Source organism: Chanos chanos, chromosome 4 (assembly GCF_902362185.1).
Source record: "Chanos chanos chromosome 4, fChaCha1.1, whole genome shotgun sequence".
Lineage (NCBI taxonomy): Eukaryota > Metazoa > Chordata > Actinopteri > Gonorynchiformes > Chanidae > Chanos > Chanos chanos.
Window position 1 is genome coordinate 48,477,134 of NC_044498.1, and position 20,372 is coordinate 48,497,505.

A 20,372-nucleotide genomic window follows, 5' to 3' on the forward strand; every position below is an offset into this window, starting at 1 on the left:
GCGACTGTGCCCAACTCGAACACGGGTAGTTTTATACGTTAGCACCTCTGAGAGAGCCGACTTGATCACACCATGAGCAGTTCAAACACAATATCCAAAGGTAATATCCCGGGTAAATTTTCGACAGTAAACGATATTTGAACACGCACTGTTTTATTTAGCTTTTTTTCTTGTTAGCTGTTGGCTAGTAGTGATAGGCTGTGTTACTGTTGAACTTTGGGCATTGAATTCTATTTAAGTATTAAGCAGAATTTAATTTAGTTAATAAAAAACAATACAAATTTTCTTTTAAGTTCTACTGTATGGATTAACTTTGCATGTGCAGTTATTTTTACATTAATAACAAGAGCAAAAGGCTAGATGCAGCCGTCTGTATAGCGCGTCTGTAATGCGCGTAGTTGACGTTGGCAGCACTTTGGGCAATGTAAATTTAGATCAAATTCTGAAACATTCATTGAATTGCAAGATCTCATGCGTATCAGTCTGTTGTATGGACTTAAGTCTCGGCTTTACCCATCTCCCTGGAGTATTTTGGATTTCTTTGCTTAATTTGAGTTTTTGATAACGAGATATCGCCCCACACCCGGCGCTTGACCTTGAGTTACCTTTAACTATGCCGTATGTAAAGAGTCAGTTTTTAATGATTCATTCAAAATCAAACGGTGAGCAGTTAATGGCTGTCTGGGGTTGAAGAATAACTCTAAATGCTGAGACGGTCTTTATTTTTTTCCAGCTGAGGTGATAGCGGCTGTCTCATTGACCGCTGGTGCCACGGCCGTTGGAATCCTTGTCTACAAAACCTTTTTCTCCAAAGACAAATGCAGCAAGCCAAAAGTGAATCTGGACATTCAGAAAGACAACCCCAAAGTGGTGCATGCGTTTGACATCGAGGACCTCGGAGACAAAGCAGTGTACTGCAGGTGCTGGCGTTCAAAGAAGGTGAGGCAGTAAAAACGAGTTCTCGCCGAAAATCGCAGATAACTGGATTTATCTGAAGTGTTGTAAAAATAAAAAACTTCGTTATCACCAGAAGCACTGGAGCAGAATAACTCCTTTTATCCTATTTGCTTGATGTACGTAGCTGTAAACTTCAATTGGTAATGTCATTTATATGTTCTGACAGATGATGGTCAGTATTTGTATTGTGTTACCGCAATAAGACTACAGTAAGAGGTTTCTCTTTCATCGCAGTTTATCTGACAGTCAATAAAAGGTATAACCTTGCATATTAGCATGCACAACCCAATGAGGCAGAATCTCTCTGGCATAATGATGTGACCTAGTCCCACCCTAATTGATATCACTGGTTTTCTTTCCTTTTCCAGTTTCCCTTCTGCGACGGTGCTCATGCTAAACACAATCAGGAGACAGGAGACAACGTTGGCCCCCTGATCATAAAACGCAAGGAGGCATGAATTGTGTGTTTGTGCCCGTGCTTGTTTGTGTTTGTCTTCGTGTTTTTTGTAGTCTCAGGGCTGCCGCTGCTTACGAATGCACAGTATCTGTTCACATCCAGCGATAGAGATCAGTATTTATTCTTTTCATGGGTTGGTTAAGGCTGTGATATATATTTTTTTTTTTTCTTTCCTGACTGTGTAGTCTCATTGATGTGTGTCTTATAATTTGCCCTGCAGACCTGCCTGTGTGTTATGTCCACACTGTTCTTCTGACACCCTGGTATACTGATCGATCAAATCTTGTTGCTGTTTTTTGTTGTTTCAGTTTTGGGAATGGTTTCAAGTGATTTGAGGAATTGAGGAATATTTCTTTTTCTTTCAAAAGCTGAGTTACAGCTAAAGTTACTGTTGGTAAGTCATTTGAAAGTACGAGCAGTGTTGTAAACAGGACCGAGAGTGAATGGTGTAGTCAAAAGCAGTGCATGAATTTTCACCACTCTGGTTGTATCTAGTTCACTCTGCTTTATTATGTCTCGTACTAGCACCGTTACCTGTTTATACTGGTTACGTTCATGCAAGTTATTTTAACAGCTTGTTGACTGGATCAGTATCTCCCTGTCCAAGTTTCTAATGTTTTTTTTTGTGTTCATGGTCACCAGTTTTTTTGTTTATTTTGTTTGTTTATTTGTTTTTTTTTTCTGTCAGATGATTGCCTAAAGATGTTTCCAAATGAGGGAACAAAAATGGTGTGATATGTGCGATAATACAGATTCTAGTCCAGTAGCGACACCCTAACATACAAACACCATGACGTCATTTGAGCTCAACCTGAACATAACCTTGTGAGCAGAAACACTGAATCTAGCGTGTCTTAAATGCCTCCCAACCCTGTGGCTTAACAAGTAGGGAGCACCCACTGTACAGCCATAGGTGTCTTATCACATTGCCAACCAATCAGTACGTATGACTCTAATGGATTTTCATTCGCTACATTGTCATATTTACGTTGTCCAGATATACTGCTCTTGTACTAAACCTCATTCTTGCTATTGTCAATCAATTTAATATCATTCATGAGTAAGACTGATTGCTCATGTCGTGACATACATGTATTTTTTTCACCTCCTTTCATGAAATGGATAATGATATATATATATTTATATTTATTGACAATTAAAAAAAGAGAGATCTTGGGTTTTTTTTGTGACAGTGTCATAGCTGTCATCGTGCCTGTGAGGTTTTCTTTGTCCTCCTGCAAGTACACACCCGTCATCATGGCTTTCATGGAAGGCAATCTGTGAGGGACGTGGCGTCGTCTTAATGATCTTTCTCAGAAAGACACTATTGCTGTGTTTGTCCTATGGAGATCTTAAAGGCCTTGTCTGGTTAATGATTAACGACAACAGGATAAGAGAGACTTGAGTACAATGTTGTATGTACATCAACTGTTGTAAACTATTTTACCTGTACTTGCTTTTCGCCATTAATATGCTACGTATGGTCAATGACTGTACTTGATTTGTCAATAAATATAATATGAATTAAAATGCCTTTTGATATTTATGTTTTCTTTTGATGACTCTTGCAAAACTTGAGTGTTTTATTCTGATGTGGGTTAACTTTGTTTGTTTGTGTGTGTGTGTGTGTCTCTCTCTCTCTCTCTGTCCCTCACTCACACACACATATGTATGTGTATGTGTGTGTGTGTGTGTGTGTGTGTATATATATATATATATATATATACATACACACACACGGACAGAGAGAAATACATACATACATACACGTATACGTACGTAGGTTTTCAAAGGTTGATAGCCAGGTGTTTGCGCAGTTGTACAGCGTGTTGAAGCTCTAAAAGACATTCATGGACTACGTTGCTTGCTACGTAGACTTTGCGACATTAGGGAAAATGGTACTCTGACTCATACTTGACAAGACAAGTTATCTGGATAGACTGCAGTACACAATAATTACACCTGGAGTTGATTACGCGCACATGTTTGGAACATGGAGCCATTAACAACAGCAGCCTGGTATATGACTATTTCGTGTAGTGGAGGACTTATGAATAGTGATGTTGCTGCAGCATACCTACAGAACTTGAAAGCTAAGCAACGTGTTCCTGGAGAAGAGTCGGAAGCCCAGTATGTACCTTGCATCAGATTGTTTGTCCATTGCTTAGAAAATTTATGAGTTTACTAATGACCACACCATTTGAGTTCCTCTCAACGCCCTCTCAGACGCCGTAGCTAACCATCGATACTGAAGCTGTCGTTAAACAACGCCCATGCATGTCACAGTCGACGAAGAATGAATGTTGTGAAGTTGGGTGCAACGAGACACGAGCCTCAAGAAGTGTATAGAAGTGTTTCTTACGGTGCATGACTGAAGAAGTGTTTCTTACAGTGCGTGACTGTATACCGTACACTCTCCACATAGGAAGTGGGATGTGGTCACGTTGCGTTTTATAGTTCTGGTTACTATGAATTCAGTCTTAGTGAGCCTTGGAACGAGGGACATTCGAGCTGATAACTTCGGCACGCTCTTTCCGTTTCTTAGTTGTCATCGTAGGAACGACGAGTTGCTGAAGAGTTTGTTTCGCGGTTCCTTAATGTCATGACAATCTTGATATGAGAGACGGACCAAGCCGTGTTTTCGCACGTACGAAATTGCTTGAACATGTGTGTTTTTGCAATTTTTTGTTGAATTTCGAGTGGAACCGTAACAGTTGGGGAGAAAAATGTCAGATAGGCAGGTGATTGAATCATCTCTTGTGCTGGAAAAACTGGAATTCTGCGACCCAGGGACCGGGTCAGAAAGAACCGGACAACGTGAAGAGTTGGTCAAGGATGGGCACCGGCAGTCGCGACTGAATGGATGTGTCCCTTTGTCACATCAAGTGGCAGGTCACAAATATGGCATCGATAAAATGGGTTAGTAACCCCTGAGCCTATAGCCTGTTTTCTGTATGTTCGAATCAGTTCAAGTGACTTCAAGCTGTTTTTCTTTTTGTTAAACCAAAAAACAAACAAGTTTCATTTTTGTACGTTTTTGACGTCTTACATGCACTATCCATTAAGTATTTACGTAGCATTGTTGACTAAACGTACAGTGGTTGACATATACGTCCACTTTTCCAATGATTAAGGCTGCTGGTTTGATCAACTTTTGCAATATCTTTCCAAGTACAATAGACAAGTAATTGAGCAACTTATCAGGTAAATTTTGATTCACCAGGAGAAATTGAAATACTGTCAATTGTTACGTCATGGAATCACATTCATCCCAGAAAAAGTTTAGTAAATATTCGGTGTGTGTTTGAATGCTGCTCAGCCTCCCTGACAGGTTTCAGACACCCGTGCTGCACATTTCCAGTCACAGGACACACCCAGCCTGTTTTACTCAGCCGAAAAAAAGTAGTTAACACATTGGGTCCCTTTGACAACTGATTAAAGCTAATTTGATCAGCACAGATTTTCAACGGTAGAGTCGCAGAATAGTCAGTTCAGCCTATAAAAAGTCTTGTGGTAGTAATGCTCTTAGTGCCGGCCCGCACCCTCAGACACAGCGATAACACATCCGTCTAAATGTTATTAGGACGGACAAGTCCAAAAAAAGTGGGGTGGAGGGGGAGGCAAATTTAATTTCCTACTTCTGAGGAGCGGAGGTGGCAGTTTCATTAGTATATGGTTTCTGTTACATCGTGATAACGTAGCTGCTTAGTGAGTGAGTGAGCAAGTGAGTGTGTGTGTGTGTGTGTGAGAGAGAGAGAGAGAGAGAGAGAGAGAGAGAAAGCGAGCGATGTTTGCGTAATGGCTGTGAGGGGATTTTGTTCCATAGGGATTGTTCAGCGTTTTGGAGATTTCTGGACAAAGCTGAGTTGTACTCTCGGTGGTCTGTGAATGGGAGATGACACACAAGGGGAAAACCCTTACTTAGCCCATTCGGCGCTGCTTACAGCGCAGTTTTCCTTCGCCTCAGGACGTATTGTCTGTCTCAATGCTGACTGATTGATTTAGTCACCATGTAAAATGTGGGAAATGTGTTATATAGTGTTATAGACCATAGCCTACGTCCAGTCACTGGATCACGTAGCAAAATGAATCTTTCGCACACATGATTACATGCTCATCATTCCTGTCTGTGTTATGCAATACCATTACAAATATTTACTCAACATTGTGCCGTTGTCGGAACATACAGCACATTGTACATCACAAGATAAGCAATTGAGGAACCTCGTGACATATTAAACAATTTAATCAAACATTGTTATTACGCTAGCATGACACGTTATTTGAACAGTAGTTATCCTTTTTTGCTTTTATAACCGTTATTAGCAAGCTTTCCTACCTGTTTCCGTGTAACAGATGTTAAGCGACTGTTTGGGCCTAGTTTTTGCTTTCTGACCGTTTGGTTGCTTTTACAGGCATACTTCAGCACCCAGACGGCACCGTGCTGAAGCAACTGCAGCCTCCTCCACGAGGTCCTCGCGAGATGAACTTTTACACACAGGTAATGTCAAAAAGTCATGGGACATGCTATAAAAGGTTACTACCTTCACAAAGATGAACTTCTGCCTGCTGTCCTCATTTGAAACACCTCTTCTCTCTGTGTGTGTGTGTGTGTGTGTGTGTGTATTGGATGCCTGAGGTGCATATTTACGCACATTGAAAACAATTTAGATTTTTTTTTTTTGCGGCTTAGGGTAATGACGCTTGATGTTCCATTTAATAAATGTGTCATGTTATCTGCTCAAGTTCCCCCCTCTTAGCTGCATGTTTAAGGCACTGCTTTTATCTTTCTGTGTGCTACGTCGACTTTTCCTGTTTCAGATCAGTTTCCACTGATGATGTGCATGTGTGAATCTGACAGATCTGTTTCTGTTACAAGCGAACAGGCTCCCCATTCCTCTCTTCCCTCTGCTCTTTGTCATAACATCTAAACATGATCCCACATCTCCTCTCCGCAGACCTATGCCACGAATAAATCCACACTCACATTGTTCCGCTCTAATGCTGTCATAAATATGATTTATGAATTCATATTTGTTCCATAAATTTTATAGCGTGGTTGTCAATGCTTGCATTTATCAGCTTGCTGTTAAAACAGAGAGAGGACAGAGTGGGTTTAAATCTTTAATGTGTCAAAGAGCTGTTTAAGTCCTAACTCAAAACTGACAGATGTTAACAAACCAATATTCACGTCATATAATAAACAGTGTAGTCTAAATGTATTGGATTTCATGAGCTGTAAGTACAAGGTTAAAAAAAAAAAAATCTCTTTGCTGCACCTGTAATGCACTAAGTTCGGTGGCTTGACTCTGTGCATTGGCTTAGGAAAGAAACATCTGACAGACACGAGTATGTTTTCCTCAGGTGTACGCTGAAGACTGCACAGATCCTAAGCTGCTAGAACTCCGACAACACCTGCCCAAGTTCTATGGCACCTGGGTCTCACGCGAGTCCCCAGACGGTAAGGCTGACCTTGTTGACCTACCACCTCATCACCATTAATGTTTATCAGACAGTGGTTTAGACATCTTGACCAATAAAAGTGTGAATATGAGAGCTGGGGAACTGAATAGGGATGGAAACAATAGTAATGCCAAAGTAAGTCTCTGGATGTTTGTGGTTATGGAGTTTGTGGTTAAGATCATAAAAGTTAACCGTTGCCATGGGAATAATGTGATGGAACGTTGGGAGCCATGAAGGAGTTTGGCGGCAAAGCGACAGTAGTGTTTTATTGACTTTCATTTTTGCATGGACTTTTTGGGGGTTTTTTTTCAGATTTTCTTAATTTCCTCTCTTAATGTGTGCTAGGAGGCACATATTTTGTTTATGGTACATGTTTGCACACTGCTACAGAGATAATATCCATCGTGGAACAAGTTCAGCAACTACTATTCAGCGAATTGTATGTGTCTGGGGGAAAAAAAAAAAAAAAAACATGTCTTCCAAACAGAATGAAGCCTTTGTCCTTTGCAAGGTCAACAGGTAAAGTGAAAAAGTAGTCATCCAAAAAACAAACACGGGCGGTGAATACACACCTTGTAAGAAGGGCGTGGGGTGGAGTTTAAAGGTCACGGGATTGGGGGGGGGGGGGGGTATTTGAATATTGATTTTTTTCATCATTGATTTTTTTTTTTTTTGCAGATTCTGTTGTTCAGTCTCACTTAGCATTTTATCACCCTCTGTGTGAGTAATTTGCCAGTATCATGTAATGCATGTTATTGAACATATAACATGTAAAGATGTAATTGCATTCTTAGAAATAGAGAGAGAGAGAGAGATTTCGGAGTTGAGGCCCCAAAATGTCCCAAATTCCCACCTCGCTTAAAACCGCGCATGTGACCCCTCAATCCGTCAGGCTTTCATCTGACACTAACGTGCTTTGTTTTCCCATGGTGCAGTTGATGTTTCTTTAATTGATCAGTTTAGTGACTTCATTGATTGATTCAGAGCATTATAATGAAAGCACATGTGTTTGTCCATTAATCACTAACTATTCAACGCCCAGCAGCAGACTGAGAATAGTGGTCCAGCTGAAGGACTGGAGAAGCTCTTGGAAAAACGGTCAATTATTCTCTGTTGTGGAAACATTTCAACATTACTGCGTGTGTTTGACTCCCTCCTCTGCCAAATAATGACACTATGAGAGACACACCCTGTGTATATGTAGGGACATATAAATGTGTCATATACTTGTGTGTGTGTGTGTGAGTGTGAGTGCGCGCTCACGCGCGTGCATTTGACGTGTCCGTTGTGTGCTTAAAGAACGAGTGACTGTACGTTAAAGGATAACCAAATCCATCTTCGGAGGCCAATGGACTTTAAACCTTCATTCGTTTTCTTAACCTGTCATTTACGTGCGTGTCTATGTATGTAAACAGTCACCCTGTCAAAACCCATGCACTCACAATAGAACCCTTTGTCCGATCAGATGGTCAGACGGTGTAACCATCTCTCAAATAGACGCTGTTGACCTGACTGAGAAAAGCTGACTCATTAATGTGGCTTATCTCCCCGCATAGGTACTACACCAGCCGAAGACAGGAGACGGCATACGCTGCTGTTCTGTTCCACTAGTTTATTGATTTCGCTGATTAGTAGTTACGTTCTTCCTCTTACTGCAGAGCGTTACCCAGGATCTTACAGACTCCTCTGTGGTGAAATGCATCAGCCACAGGAGTTACACTTTCCTGCTCTGACCGTTTGACCAGTCAGGAGGCTTCAGAGCCGAGCTTTGTCACTGTCATTCTGCAACTGTGAATTTGTGTTTTGTGGTTTTTGATTGTGTGGAATGGGTTAACACCAGAAGTGTTGCGATTCGCTGATTTGAATCGGTCCGCCAGTCTCTCACACTCTCTCTCTCTCTCTCTCTCTCTCTCTCTCTCTCTCTCTCTCTCTCTCTCTTTCTCTCTCTCTCTAAAGAAGTGTGGCATAACATGTAAAACTTTGTCTAATGTTTATTAGCTCAAAACGTGGATCGTCTTTACCTAGAACTTATAGGCATAAAATGTAGGCTAAGGCACATTCAAACTGAAGATATGTTTTTTTAGAAAGTGGAATCAGTCAGTGTTTACTAAACAGCGCGTATTACCGTTTAGGTTAAATTTTGAACCTCCTGGTGTAGTGTACGAATGACTTCTTCCTCTTTTTTGGACGCTAAAACTCGGCGAGAGAGAGAGAGAGATGGCAACTGTAGCGGTTAAGAGCAGGTCATTTTGTTTTGACCTCCATTTTATTTTCACTGCTGACTCTTCTCCTCTTGTCTGACTTTAGACCTTTATCTGAAACTGGAGGATGTGACCAGGAGCTTTCACCAGCCTTGCATCATGGATGTGAAGATTGGGAGGAAAAGCTACGACCCGTTCGCCTCGCAGGAGAAACGAGAACAACAAATCAAGAAATACCCGCTAATGGAGGAGATCGGTTTCCTGCTACTGGGCATGAGGGTGAGAGCTTGTCTGTCTCTTTTTTTTTTTTTTTATCTGTTTATATCTCCATTCAGAATCTTTTCTCGCTCTCCTTTTAGTCTGTGTACTGGGTCCATATTTCTCTATCTCTCCTCCTCCTCGTCCATACGTCTTCCCATCAGTTCATCCTTCTAATTACATCAAACCATCATGCTTCCTCTCAAGAGTATATTAGTAAGATTGCAGACGCCGCTGCTTTGCATGTGTTTAACGGCTCCTTTTCACATTTGGTATGAAATTGAATTAAATAATCTAATAAAAACACACGTGGCAAGAAACACAGAAGATGCGCTGAAAAGAATAGGGTGTGATCGATACTTTTAGGGCTTTTATCAGGTGTTTATTTAATTCGTTTTGATAAAAAACAAAATAACAGCCTGGTAGATGTAGGTGTGGGAAAAGATCAATACACTCTACAGATAACAAGAGACACATCTTCTCATCCAGGAAAAGTTGGTTTTTCACCAACCCTTTATTCCCTTAGTCTCCTGTGCTCCAAGGACTGGTCAGTATGAGAGAGGGAGTGAGAGAGAAGAGAAAAATCTTCTCTACACATATCCTTTCCTCCACAATACTGAGTGCAAAAAACATTCTCTCTACGTGACTACTTCTATATAAGTCCCAGCATAGAGAAACTGCCAAGTCACTGCTGGAGTGCCCCACCAGTGTGAAAGAGAACATCAAAAGACCATTCTCTTTGTTCATTTCAGTTTTTTTTTACTCACTCCGTTGTATATTCTTAGCATTTAATGCTAACAGAAGTAGATTGCTTTTTTTTTTTTTTTTTCATTTTTCACCTTTTTTCTTCGTTGGTTTGATTTAAAAGAGGTAGTTGATGGTTTTTGGTGGTTAACTTATGAAAAAAGAAACGAATAAAACACTATAAATAGCTGACAAATAACTGCTGAATGTTTTGATGACCTGGCACAGAATTGATGTTTTAGCAATGTATGACCAGTAGAGGGCAAGCTATCGCCTTGTTTAAGATTCCCTGGCGTGTACTGTGCATCAATAAAATATCGTTGAATTCTTTGATTGCCATAATGAAAATGTAATAGTGTAAGGAACCGTTTTTTCTTTTTCATTAAGAAAACAGTTTTGTGTAATCAAATGTCTTTTAGGCTGGTTATATTAAATGTCTGAATACATTTTGTAATTCACCTCTCATTTACCTCTGAGGGTTTGTTTTGTTTTTTTTTTGGAGGATGAATTCTTCCTAATTAGTCTCTAATGTAATGCATACAATTCTTTCTCTCGGACCCTTGGTCACCTCATTTTTCATTTCATTTTTTTTTCATAGACTCTCTCTCTCTCTCTCTCTCTCTTTATATATATATATATATATATATATATATATATATATATATATATATATATTCACAAAAAAAAATAGTTTTTCCTCTTTGACTGAAATACTCTCACAGAGTGGTGATCAAGTGCTCTCTAAGTTTCGCTCTCTCTTTGGGCTTTGGACTTTTGGGCTTTTCATTTGAGTTTTATTAGTTCTAGTTCTTCTTAGAAACACATCAGTTGCTGAGTGTGTGAGCTCTCAGCTTCACTACATATTGCCTTCTTCTGGGAAATGGATGTGCATGTTGAAATGGAAATGAAAGAAATATTTTGCATTTGAATTGCTTTATTTCTCGCTCTCTCTCCCTCTCTCTCTCCCTCCCTCTCTCTCTCTCTCTTTTAATTCCAGTGTTTTTCTCCGTTTTCCAGGTGTACCAGGTAAACTCTGGTAGCTATATCACGCATGACCAGTTCTATGGACGCAGTCTGAAGAAAGACACTCTCAAAGAAGGTCTGATTGAGTTGATATCTCTGTGTGTCATGTGGCTACATTTTTTTGTCTGTATCTTTTCACAGTTTTAAAGTATCATGTATCTTCCATGTCCGACTTGGAACATTAGCTTCTCTCTTTCCATCTCTTTCTCTATCTTTTGTTCTCACTCTTTGCGCATGTTGTCGAATTCTAAGCTAACCAGTTGTCTTTCTCTTCCGCAGGTTTGGCAAAATTCTTCCACAATGGAGAGCAGCTTAGGAAAGACGCTGTTTCTCTCAGCATCTCTAAAGTCCGGAACATTCTTCGTTGGTTTGAAGGCCAAAAGCAGCTGCATTTCTATGCCAGCTCTCTGCTGTTTGTCTACGAGGGTTCGCCTCAAACAGGAAATGGAACGGCCGAGAGGGAAACTCCCAAAGACAGGCAAAACAAGAAAGGTGAGCCAGAGTTCAACAATAATTTCCATACTCCCGTCTGTAAGCCTCAGGACCTATCCTGCAGATGCACCCCACAGAAGAGCGTCTGTGGTCGGGGTCTCTGTGATGACTTTTCCCCCGACATACAAGAGAATGGAACAGGAGCTCACTTCGCACGTCACTATCATCTCGACCAACCCAATGGAAATGAACTGAATGTAACAGAGGAGAGAGAGAAGAAGGAAAACAATGGAAAGAACCTGGACACCAGTTTTGAGGATGGAGACAGGGATAGAGAGAGAGGGGGAGGGGGAGAGGTCAGGATGATCGACTTCGCCCACGTTTTCCCCAGCGACAGCCCGGACGAAGGCTACACCTACGGCCTGAGGAACCTTCTCTCCGCCCTGGAGCAGATCCTCCAGAACTGACCTCATTAATCTCAATCCCAAACTTAATCTCAATGCATGTGCTCAGATGCAAACGTCAGCTCCCCCCCCCCCCCCCACCTCCCCGCTGTCATTTGGCTGTTATTGTGTCTGCGTTACCTCCTCCGACACCACCGAGCTGAAGCCCATGATAGAAGTGACCTTTACGTTTGAACAAATATTGGCCTGTGAAGAAGGTCTTTTTTTGATGTGCCATTTTCAGTTATGCAGTGTAATTGGGCTGCATACCTCCGTTTCTCCAGGGTCTGAGTCCTGCTGGTCAAAGTGTTTACTTACTACTATGCACTACCATACTCTTAATACATTCTCATATTGACAGGGCGGCCCAGGGTGCATGGGATGGGATAGCATTTTTCAGCATTTCTCAACCACTTTCAACCACTTTGCCATTGCACCGTCAAACGAGGTCAGGTTTGCAGAGGAAAAAAAAATGAACCCCCCCCCCCTAGTTTTTTTTTTTCCTTTAAATGAGAAAAACGGATATACTGGATTCACAAAATCAAAATGAATTGTCATTTTAATCGTTGCATACTTAAAAACCTAAATGTTTTAGATGTAGTTATAAATTACTGCTAAACTGAAATCCGAAAAGACTGTTTAGAATGTCATTTTCAGTGGTCGTGTAAATATGGATGTGCTAAGTGAAAATGAAAATATTTCTCAAATGAAATTCTTGCTTACCTGTATTGTGGTTGTTTTCCTCTACTTGTAATGAATTGCTGTCAGAGGGCAGGAAAAAACCTAAAGTGATGGATAATAGATTCTACAATTACAGCTATCTGGTCTTTAAGTGTATAGATATACTTCTGTATTTGTTTGATTTGGACCTCTTGACGAAATGGTACATCATGAAATTTTGTACTATTTTTACAGAGTGGAGTGCTGTGGTTGAGAAAAAGTTGGGCAATGCTGACATGATTGAACTATGCATGGGTTTAAAGGGCAGATCTATGAGTCTGGAGCCAAGCAGAGGATCAGAGCGGTTCTGTTTACAATGCCAAACCTTCTGTCTCTGCCTCACAGGAGCAAAAGCAGTGAACGAATAGGAAAAGCCCCTATAGTGTGACAAAAAAAAAATCCACCGATAAGAATTCAAAGAAAAAAAAAAAACAAAAAAAAAAGCTTGGTATATCTGAATGGTAAATGCAGGCTGTATGCAACGTTTTCGTCACGATTATTCACAGACCTTTTTGTGAACATCAAACAGACGTCGGCATCGGGTTTTATTTTATATTTGTTTAACTTGAAATGCGGCTGTGACTCATTTCCAGCCTCACTCTGAGAATCTGTGAAATAGGAGATGTTTGGCTCCTATTTTTAATTGAATATTACAGCAGGTCCTTCTGAGGACTAAGCTATCATAGCTATGCTTTAAGATGGAGAGGAGCACAAAGGAAACTTTGCTCCTGACCAGAAATGACAGTATATTTCACATGGCATAAACTGTCCAACTCAAATCATATTCTTTTAACACAGACACTGAAATCAGTGTATGCAGTGACCTTGGCTAGAGTATGACGGATTTACCTAATAGTTCATGCACTTTTGTTTTTTTTTTCATGTAAAAACAAGTTTCTCGAATCAAGACAAAGAAAAAAAAAACCAAAAAAACACAGGAGGACTCTAGCACTGGAGAACGCGAATGCATTCGTGCAGTGAGGGGAACGACAAGGTGCTTATACTCTGTTGCTCTGTCTGCAGTCTGCCTCACTTTCAATAACCTCATTATGCTGTTCTAGGCTTTGGTTCTGTCGATGCAGCGAAGACGGTCATTAAAGAAAAACCATACGCTTTTGCCTAGGTGTCTCCATGGACAGTCAAGTGAACAAGTCAAGCATCCCTTTTCCGTTCACAATCCCCCCAGAGCTAAACCTGCTTTTCAGTTCAGTATGTTTTGTCTCCTACGGCAACGCTGCTCTGTGCGTTTGGTACTGCCTCATCTCCGTGTGAATGTGTCTGTAACTACAATATGTGTTACTATCTCATTGTGACTCTCTCAGGTCAGAACTGTCTCTGATTTGGTAAAAAAAAAAAAAAAAAAAAAAATAGAAAAAAAAACAAAAACAAAACAGGGTTTACATTGGTGATTCAGTGCAAGGGCATTTATGGAATAGGTTAAGGAGCGGAAGGTGATGTCAGATATGTGTGTGTGTGTGTGTGTGAGAGAGAAAGAGAGAGTGTGTGTGTGTACACTTGTATGTGTGTGTGTGTGTGTGTGTGTGTGTGAGCGCGCGTAATAGATGGCCTTAATTTGCACAGTGAATGAGGTAAGGTAATGGGCTATATTAAAGGCAGATTATCCTGCCAGTATGTGATCTATAATGAACCAAGACTCTCCATACCCTTTTAAACTACTGATATGTCTCATTTATGGAGGAACTGAGTGATTAATACTAAATATCTGTAATGAAATTCAACTCAGTTGCTTTGGTTTGCTCATCAGTAATGATGTTAGTAATGTTTTTACTGCTGAGAAAAAAAAAGTTCTATTTTACCTGTACAGAGGTACATCTATTTTATGGTTCATGAAATGTCTAGTTGTGATAATATATTTATCAATCATTTATTTTGACAGCTTGTTTCTTTTTATGATCACTGAACAGCATAATTGTCTCTAGAATGGAAAATCGGTCATAATCTAAAAGGATTTTTTTCCTTTTACAAAAGCTTTACTGTTTGTCAGCATTTTGCTCGCAGAAACAGAAAGATGATTAAAAAAAAATTGTTTTTGTGTCTGTTGATGTAGTTGTTTTTTTTGGGGGGTTTTTTTGTGGGTGGTTAGGAGGGCGTCTTATCCCATGTTACATTGCAGGGTTGTGTGCAAGTCTCGCTTTCTTGAGGCTTTTTGATGAAAAGATAGGGTTTATTTGGAGAAACACCAATCTGTGGTGCTTGTAATACAACTGGATAAAAACTATAATTATCTTGAAGGACTCGAGGTCTTTTAAAGGAAATCACAGAGTTCGACACTGTCAATTATAGTCTACTTGGAGTAATATGACATAGCCCACTTAACCTTTGAAAATAATAGATTACTTTTTTTTTATAATAATAATAATAATGAAAAAGATGTGTTTTCAAGGGATATTGTTTTTAAATGATTTGCTGCATAATATATTGAATTACCATCATGGTAATTGAAAGCAATTACAGAAGTTTTGATTGATTTAGGCTCTTTTAATTTCTTGGAAGCCCCTCCCCCCCCCCCCCCCCCCCCCCCCTTGTTATCAGGACTACCAGGACTTCTGATTTGTGTAATTCGCATTGTTCTCTGTAGATTAATCAAATGAATTAATTTTCTATTTAATTGAACTTCCCGAGAGCACATTCATTTTTACTGCTGTAACTGTATTGCAAAAATGTGAAATCGTTATTGTTATTATTTTTCTTTTTTTGTTCTTCAAAAATATCTCTGAACTGTCATTAATTTTGTAACTATATTAAAACTGTGTAGCACTGAAAATGAGTACTGTCTCTCTGATATGTTGAATATTTTCTCTCTGTGTCAAAGATGTCCTGTAGGATTAATTGTATGATTAAATTTCATGCCATAGAGAATTAGACGGTTATTATCTCTTGCACATATTATTCTCCTTAAAGTTTCCCAAATACAAGAGATACAGACTCTGATATCAATGTCTTATCTGCGCACTGTGGCAGATGTTCCCAATTCACTGTCTAGGGGTCATGGAACTTCATATTCACTAAAAGAGTCAAAGCAGTACAGACCACTATGCCTACGTCCACTGTTGCAGTCTCACTAACAACACTAACAGTCTGACTAACAATGGCTTTAGAAGTGCTCTTGAGATGTTTTAAGCTGATTTTTCAAGAATTCTCTCTCATCTCTCTATCAGTTTTAAAACCTCTTGGAACGGTTCTTTCTTAAGCAAGGTTCAGGGCCAACCATCAGTCATCAGATGTGAGAATTGTTTTTTATGACCTTTCCCTGTCCATTTCCTCCTCCTCCAGAGTCTGGCATATCTGAGTAGTTTGTTGTGGCTTTGGCGCTGTGAACGGTGCTCCGTGATTCAGGACTGGTGAGCCAGCTCTGCCCATAGAAACAGCCGATAGAAAAACAAGTAAGCAGATATATGCATGGATAAGAGCTACTCGCACAGTATCTGGTTATAGTCCACCGCCCAAGGATCAAACAGGCAAAATACCCATTCAATGCTGCTAACTTGATCTGCTTAGCCAAGTGAGTGTCCTTTTTTTTTTATTATGTGACTTTAACGTTCTTTTTATTGGCCATGGAGAAACATGGCAATAGCCCGTGCACCCAAGTGTCGGCCTACGATTGCCGCTTTTCACCAATCAAATAAGGTTTTGCAGTGTTGCATTTATATGAAACACCATTTATTTTAAACACTATTTGTATTAAACTACTGGATTCCTATCAAACGCTTGATTAGTTTTTGTCATATTGTCATTGGGACCATAGGATATCCTCAGCTTTAACGGGGCCCACACCGTCTGTTCTCTGAGTATGGTAACATACGCTCGCCTGCTACTTCATCAGAAACACCTTGTGGGTTCACCAAATTGGTCTGCAGTTTGAGACTATGGCCCATCTATAGCCACCCGCAATTCGTGAGCCATCCTCTAGCCTTTCATTGATGGTCAATTTCTGACTGTAGGACTGCTTTTGGCTGGATATATTTTTGGCAGGCCGACCACTCTGTTAGCCCAGCAGTGACACTGACACTCTCACTGAAGTTCCATGATGGTGCCAGTGTGTTTGGCAAGCCATGGCTTTTGACCTGCTCTGCTTGTCCTGAGCGTGCTCGTGCTGCTCTCGTGCTTGCTTTCCCAAAAGGTATCTCCAGCCCTGGTCTACGATCACCAAACCCTTCTCAGCACACAAGCACTCGTTCTGAAATGGTGAGATTGATACCTGGGGGGGTCGTTCTGTGACTCTCAGGCCCATAAACTCTGTGCTTCCTAGTGACAGTCAGTGACAAAACTGCTTCATTGCTTGGTGTCCTTTGGAGATGAGATATACCTGGCTCCGTCCTGTTTTCCCCAGACCACTCTCACTCGCTCGCTCACTCACTCACTCACTCACTCACTCACTCACTCACTCATTATCGAAGCCGCTTAACCTAGTTAGGGTCGCGGCAAAAAACCCTGTTTTTTTATGTTTGTAGCAGAAACCTGGCTTGGTTTGGGTTAATCAAGCCCTTTTCAGAACTGTTGCCTAAAGGCTGTAGGTTTTTTGTTGTTGTTGTTGTTGTTCTCCTAAGACTGCCTGGATGAGCTGGGGTTGTAGCCCTGACTTTTTGAAAGCCATTTGAAATGTCCTGTACTCTCTGTTCAGACGTATGCTAGCTTTGAGGGCCAGATAATAAGAATTGAATTTACCAAGCCACTGTTTTTTGTTCTTGTATACAGACCTCCTAAATCAAGTAAAATTTTCTGATTGATGCCTGTTTTTCGGATCATAAGCCAGCTGTCTTCAGTGTTATGTTGCCTTGACAAATCCCTTTCTCTAAAACCCCAGCTCATTGCTCTTGATCTATAAACTCTCTTACAGCCGTTTTTTTTTTTTTTCTTTTCCTCAGAAGCTTTCCTAAAAGTTCCCCTTAGTAGATCCATTGTGGCTGCCGCTCTTCAGCTGAGTGCAGAGGAGCTAGTCACTCTTTTTAATTCCTCACGCTCAGACACTCCTGACAGTGCGGCTCCCCTTCAGTTAAGACAGCCCAAACCTATTGCCCAGCTGTGGCTAAATGACACCAACCAAAACCCTTAGGCAGCCTCGCAGAAAAGCAGAGCAGAAATGGTAAAAAGATGAAAAAAAAACTTGGAAAAACTTGAAAAGAACTTGAAAGTATATTATGATGTTCTGGAACGAAATGTCCAGCTAAGTTCCAGAAAGCTGTTCAAACAGCAAGAACAAAATATTTCTTAGACATCATTTCCAAGAACTGTTATAGACCTTAAGTTCTGTTCAATGCTATCAAGTTCTGTGCCTGGCTGCCATAGTCTTTTGATGCATCCTCTGAAGCATGAGAGGATTTTTTGAAATTCATTTTAGGCAAGATTGAGGATAATAGATCTTATATTACACCCTCTGCTCTCGACCCCTCCCCTTACCAAGCATGTACTGCTGCTGTTTTTGATCAGTTTGAACCTGTTTCTCTTTTTAACAGAGGTAATACAGCCTGTTTGAAATATTTCAGCCAGGCTTCAGGTGTTTTCACTCTACTGAAACCGCACCTACTAGAGTAACTAATGATCTTTTATTAGCCATGGATTCTGGTGCTACCTCTATTCTTATTCTGCCTGATCTGAGTGCAGCATTTGACACAGTCGATCACACTATATTGTTAAAGCACCTGGAAAATCAAATTGACACTCATGGCCTGGCGCTCTCTTGGTTTAAATGTTATCTCTCAAAGAGAGAGCATTGTGTCCACTATAATAATGTGACCTCTGAGTACTGCAAGCTTAACTATGGTGTTCCTCAGGGGTTGGTCCTTGGCCCTCTCCTGTTCTCTATTTACATGCTCCCTTTGGGTGACATTATTCATAGTTACAACATTAACTTCCTTTGTTATGCTGATGATACTCAGATTTTCTTACCTATCAAGTACAATGACTGCTCTGAATTGGCTAACCTTGAGGCATGTCTTTGTGCTATTAAGGATTGGATGTCTTTGACTCTAGTCTCTCGCTAGTCATATGAAAAACACAACCAAAACAGCCTTTTATCACCTCCATAATATCGCTAAAATATGCCCTTTCTGAGTATGGCTGATACAGAAACCATTGTTCACACATTCATCATGTCTTGCCTTGATTACTGCAACATTCTGTACTCTGGTCTGCCTATCAAAAGTCTTCAGGTGGTCCAGAATGCTACTGCCAGAATCTTGACCAGAACAAGGAAGTTTGTCCACATCACACCTGTCCTGGCTTCATTGGCTCTCAATTTATGCAGGGGCAGATTTTAAGGTCCTCTTATTAACATGTAAAATTCTACATGGACTTGTGCTGGCCTTCCTATCTGACTTAATTACACCCTATAATCCCTTCGTACACTGCGCTCTCAAGATTCTGGACTATTAGTCGTTCCAAGGGTTAAAAAGAGGTCTGCTGGCGACCAAGCCTTTTCCTACCGATCTCCCTTCCTCTGGAATAGTCTACCTGCAGAAATTAGGGAGGAGAACTCTCTTCATAACTTTAAAACCAAACTAAAGACTTATCTATTTTCTCTAACTTATGCGTAATATAATTTAGATTTGACTTTGTTATGGACATGTAAAGCCCTTTGAGACTATAAATAGTGATATTGGGCTCTAAATAAACTTATATTATTATTACTATTATTGTTATTATTATTATTATTATTTTTTTTTATTATTATTATTATTTTTTTTAATATCTCAGATGAAGTCCACAACCTCCTCCCTTGACGTCATTCCTTCTTAGAGAAGAGTTCAACGTTACTGGCCCCAGCGTTCTGTCCATTATGTATACTTGCCTAGCAACTGGCGCTGTCCCTGCAGAGCTACAGCCCCCTCTCTGAAAATATAACCTGGACCCCATAGATCTTAGCAATTTTAGACCCATTTCAAAGTCATCATTTCTTTCTAAAATCTTGGAAAAGGTTGTCATGTCCCAACTTTTGACATTTCTGAGCAAAAATGATATCTTTGAAACATTTCGTTCTGGGCTCAGAGCCCTTCACAGCACAGAGTCAGGTCTCTTGAGGGTGACCAATGACCTGTTAAACTCTATTGATTCTGGTGACTGTGCCATTCTAAACCTATTGCTGCCTTTGATACCGTTGACCCCAATACACCTATTAAACATCTTGAACATTGGGTTGGCATTCAAGGTGCAGCATTAAACCGGATCTCCTCCTACCTTAAGCATCGACTGTTCTCACGTAATATTGGCATCTTCTTTTCCTCCTCTGCCCACATCAACTATGGGGTCCCACTAGGTTCTACTTTAGAGCCTATCCCCATTTCCATATATATGCTTCCACTGGGGCACATTATCCGGAAGGATATAATTTCTTTCCGTTGTTATGCTGACAACACTCAACTTGAAACTCAGTGATCTGATCTGTGTTCCCTGAAGAGTCTCACTGACTGTCTTATCGACATTAAAAGCTAAACTGCCAACAACTTTCTCTAACTAAATGAAATCAAATCTGAAGTTATTTTAACTGGCACTGTAAATGTACTAATAATCCTCTGAATAACACCTGCCAATTATCATCATGCATTATTTTTCACTCAGACCTCAGATTTGATAACAAATACACTCTGTTGACAAGGTTAGTTTCTTCCTGCTTAGATTGATATCCACAGTCAAACCATTTCTCTCTTTTCTGCAACT

General features: G+C 40.3%; 2 protein-coding genes across 2 annotated transcripts; both read left to right on the forward strand.

The window, feature by feature from the left end:
- On the forward strand, window positions 1-2,872 carry cisd1 (CDGSH iron sulfur domain 1). The gene is made up of 3 exons (XM_030771534.1): window positions 1-100; window positions 734-939; window positions 1,326-2,872. Exons 1-3 carry the CDS (start codon window positions 73-75, stop codon window positions 1,413-1,415), a joined length of 324 nt encoding a protein of 107 aa, XP_030627394.1. The 5' UTR covers window positions 1-72; the 3' UTR covers window positions 1,416-2,872.
- A 1,268-nt stretch (window positions 2,873-4,140) lies between these two features.
- ipmka (inositol polyphosphate multikinase a) lies at window positions 4,141-12,056 on the forward strand. Its single transcript, XM_030772402.1, has 6 exons — window positions 4,141-4,333; window positions 5,830-5,915; window positions 6,779-6,875; window positions 9,185-9,357; window positions 11,098-11,179; window positions 11,383-12,056. Exons 1-6 carry the CDS (start codon window positions 4,141-4,143, stop codon window positions 12,000-12,002), a joined length of 1,251 nt encoding a protein of 416 aa, XP_030628262.1. The 3' UTR covers window positions 12,003-12,056.
- The last annotated feature ends 8,316 nt before the right edge of the window (window positions 12,057-20,372 follow it).

What these genes read in the sequence shown, in the direction of transcription:
- cisd1 (XM_030771534.1), top strand. Translation starts at nt 73, where the DNA reads ATGAGCAGTTCAAACACAATATCCAAAG. An exon ending in TTCAAACACAATATCCAAAG is followed by an intron (nt 101 to 733) that starts GTAATATCCCGG and finishes ATTTTTTTCCAG; the next exon opens with CTGAGGTGATAGCGGCTGTC. An exon ending in GGTGCTGGCGTTCAAAGAAG is followed by an intron (nt 940 to 1,325) that starts GTGAGGCAGTAA and finishes TTCCTTTTCCAG; the next exon opens with TTTCCCTTCTGCGACGGTGC.
- ipmka (XM_030772402.1), top strand. Translation starts at nt 4,141, where the DNA reads ATGTCAGATAGGCAGGTGATTGAATCATCTCTTGTGCTGGAAAAACTG. An exon ending in AGATGAACTTTTACACACAG is followed by an intron (nt 5,916 to 6,778) that starts GTAATGTCAAAA and finishes TGTTTTCCTCAG; the next exon opens with GTGTACGCTGAAGACTGCAC. An exon ending in CTCACGCGAGTCCCCAGACG is followed by an intron (nt 6,876 to 9,184) that starts GTAAGGCTGACC and finishes GTCTGACTTTAG; the next exon opens with ACCTTTATCTGAAACTGGAG.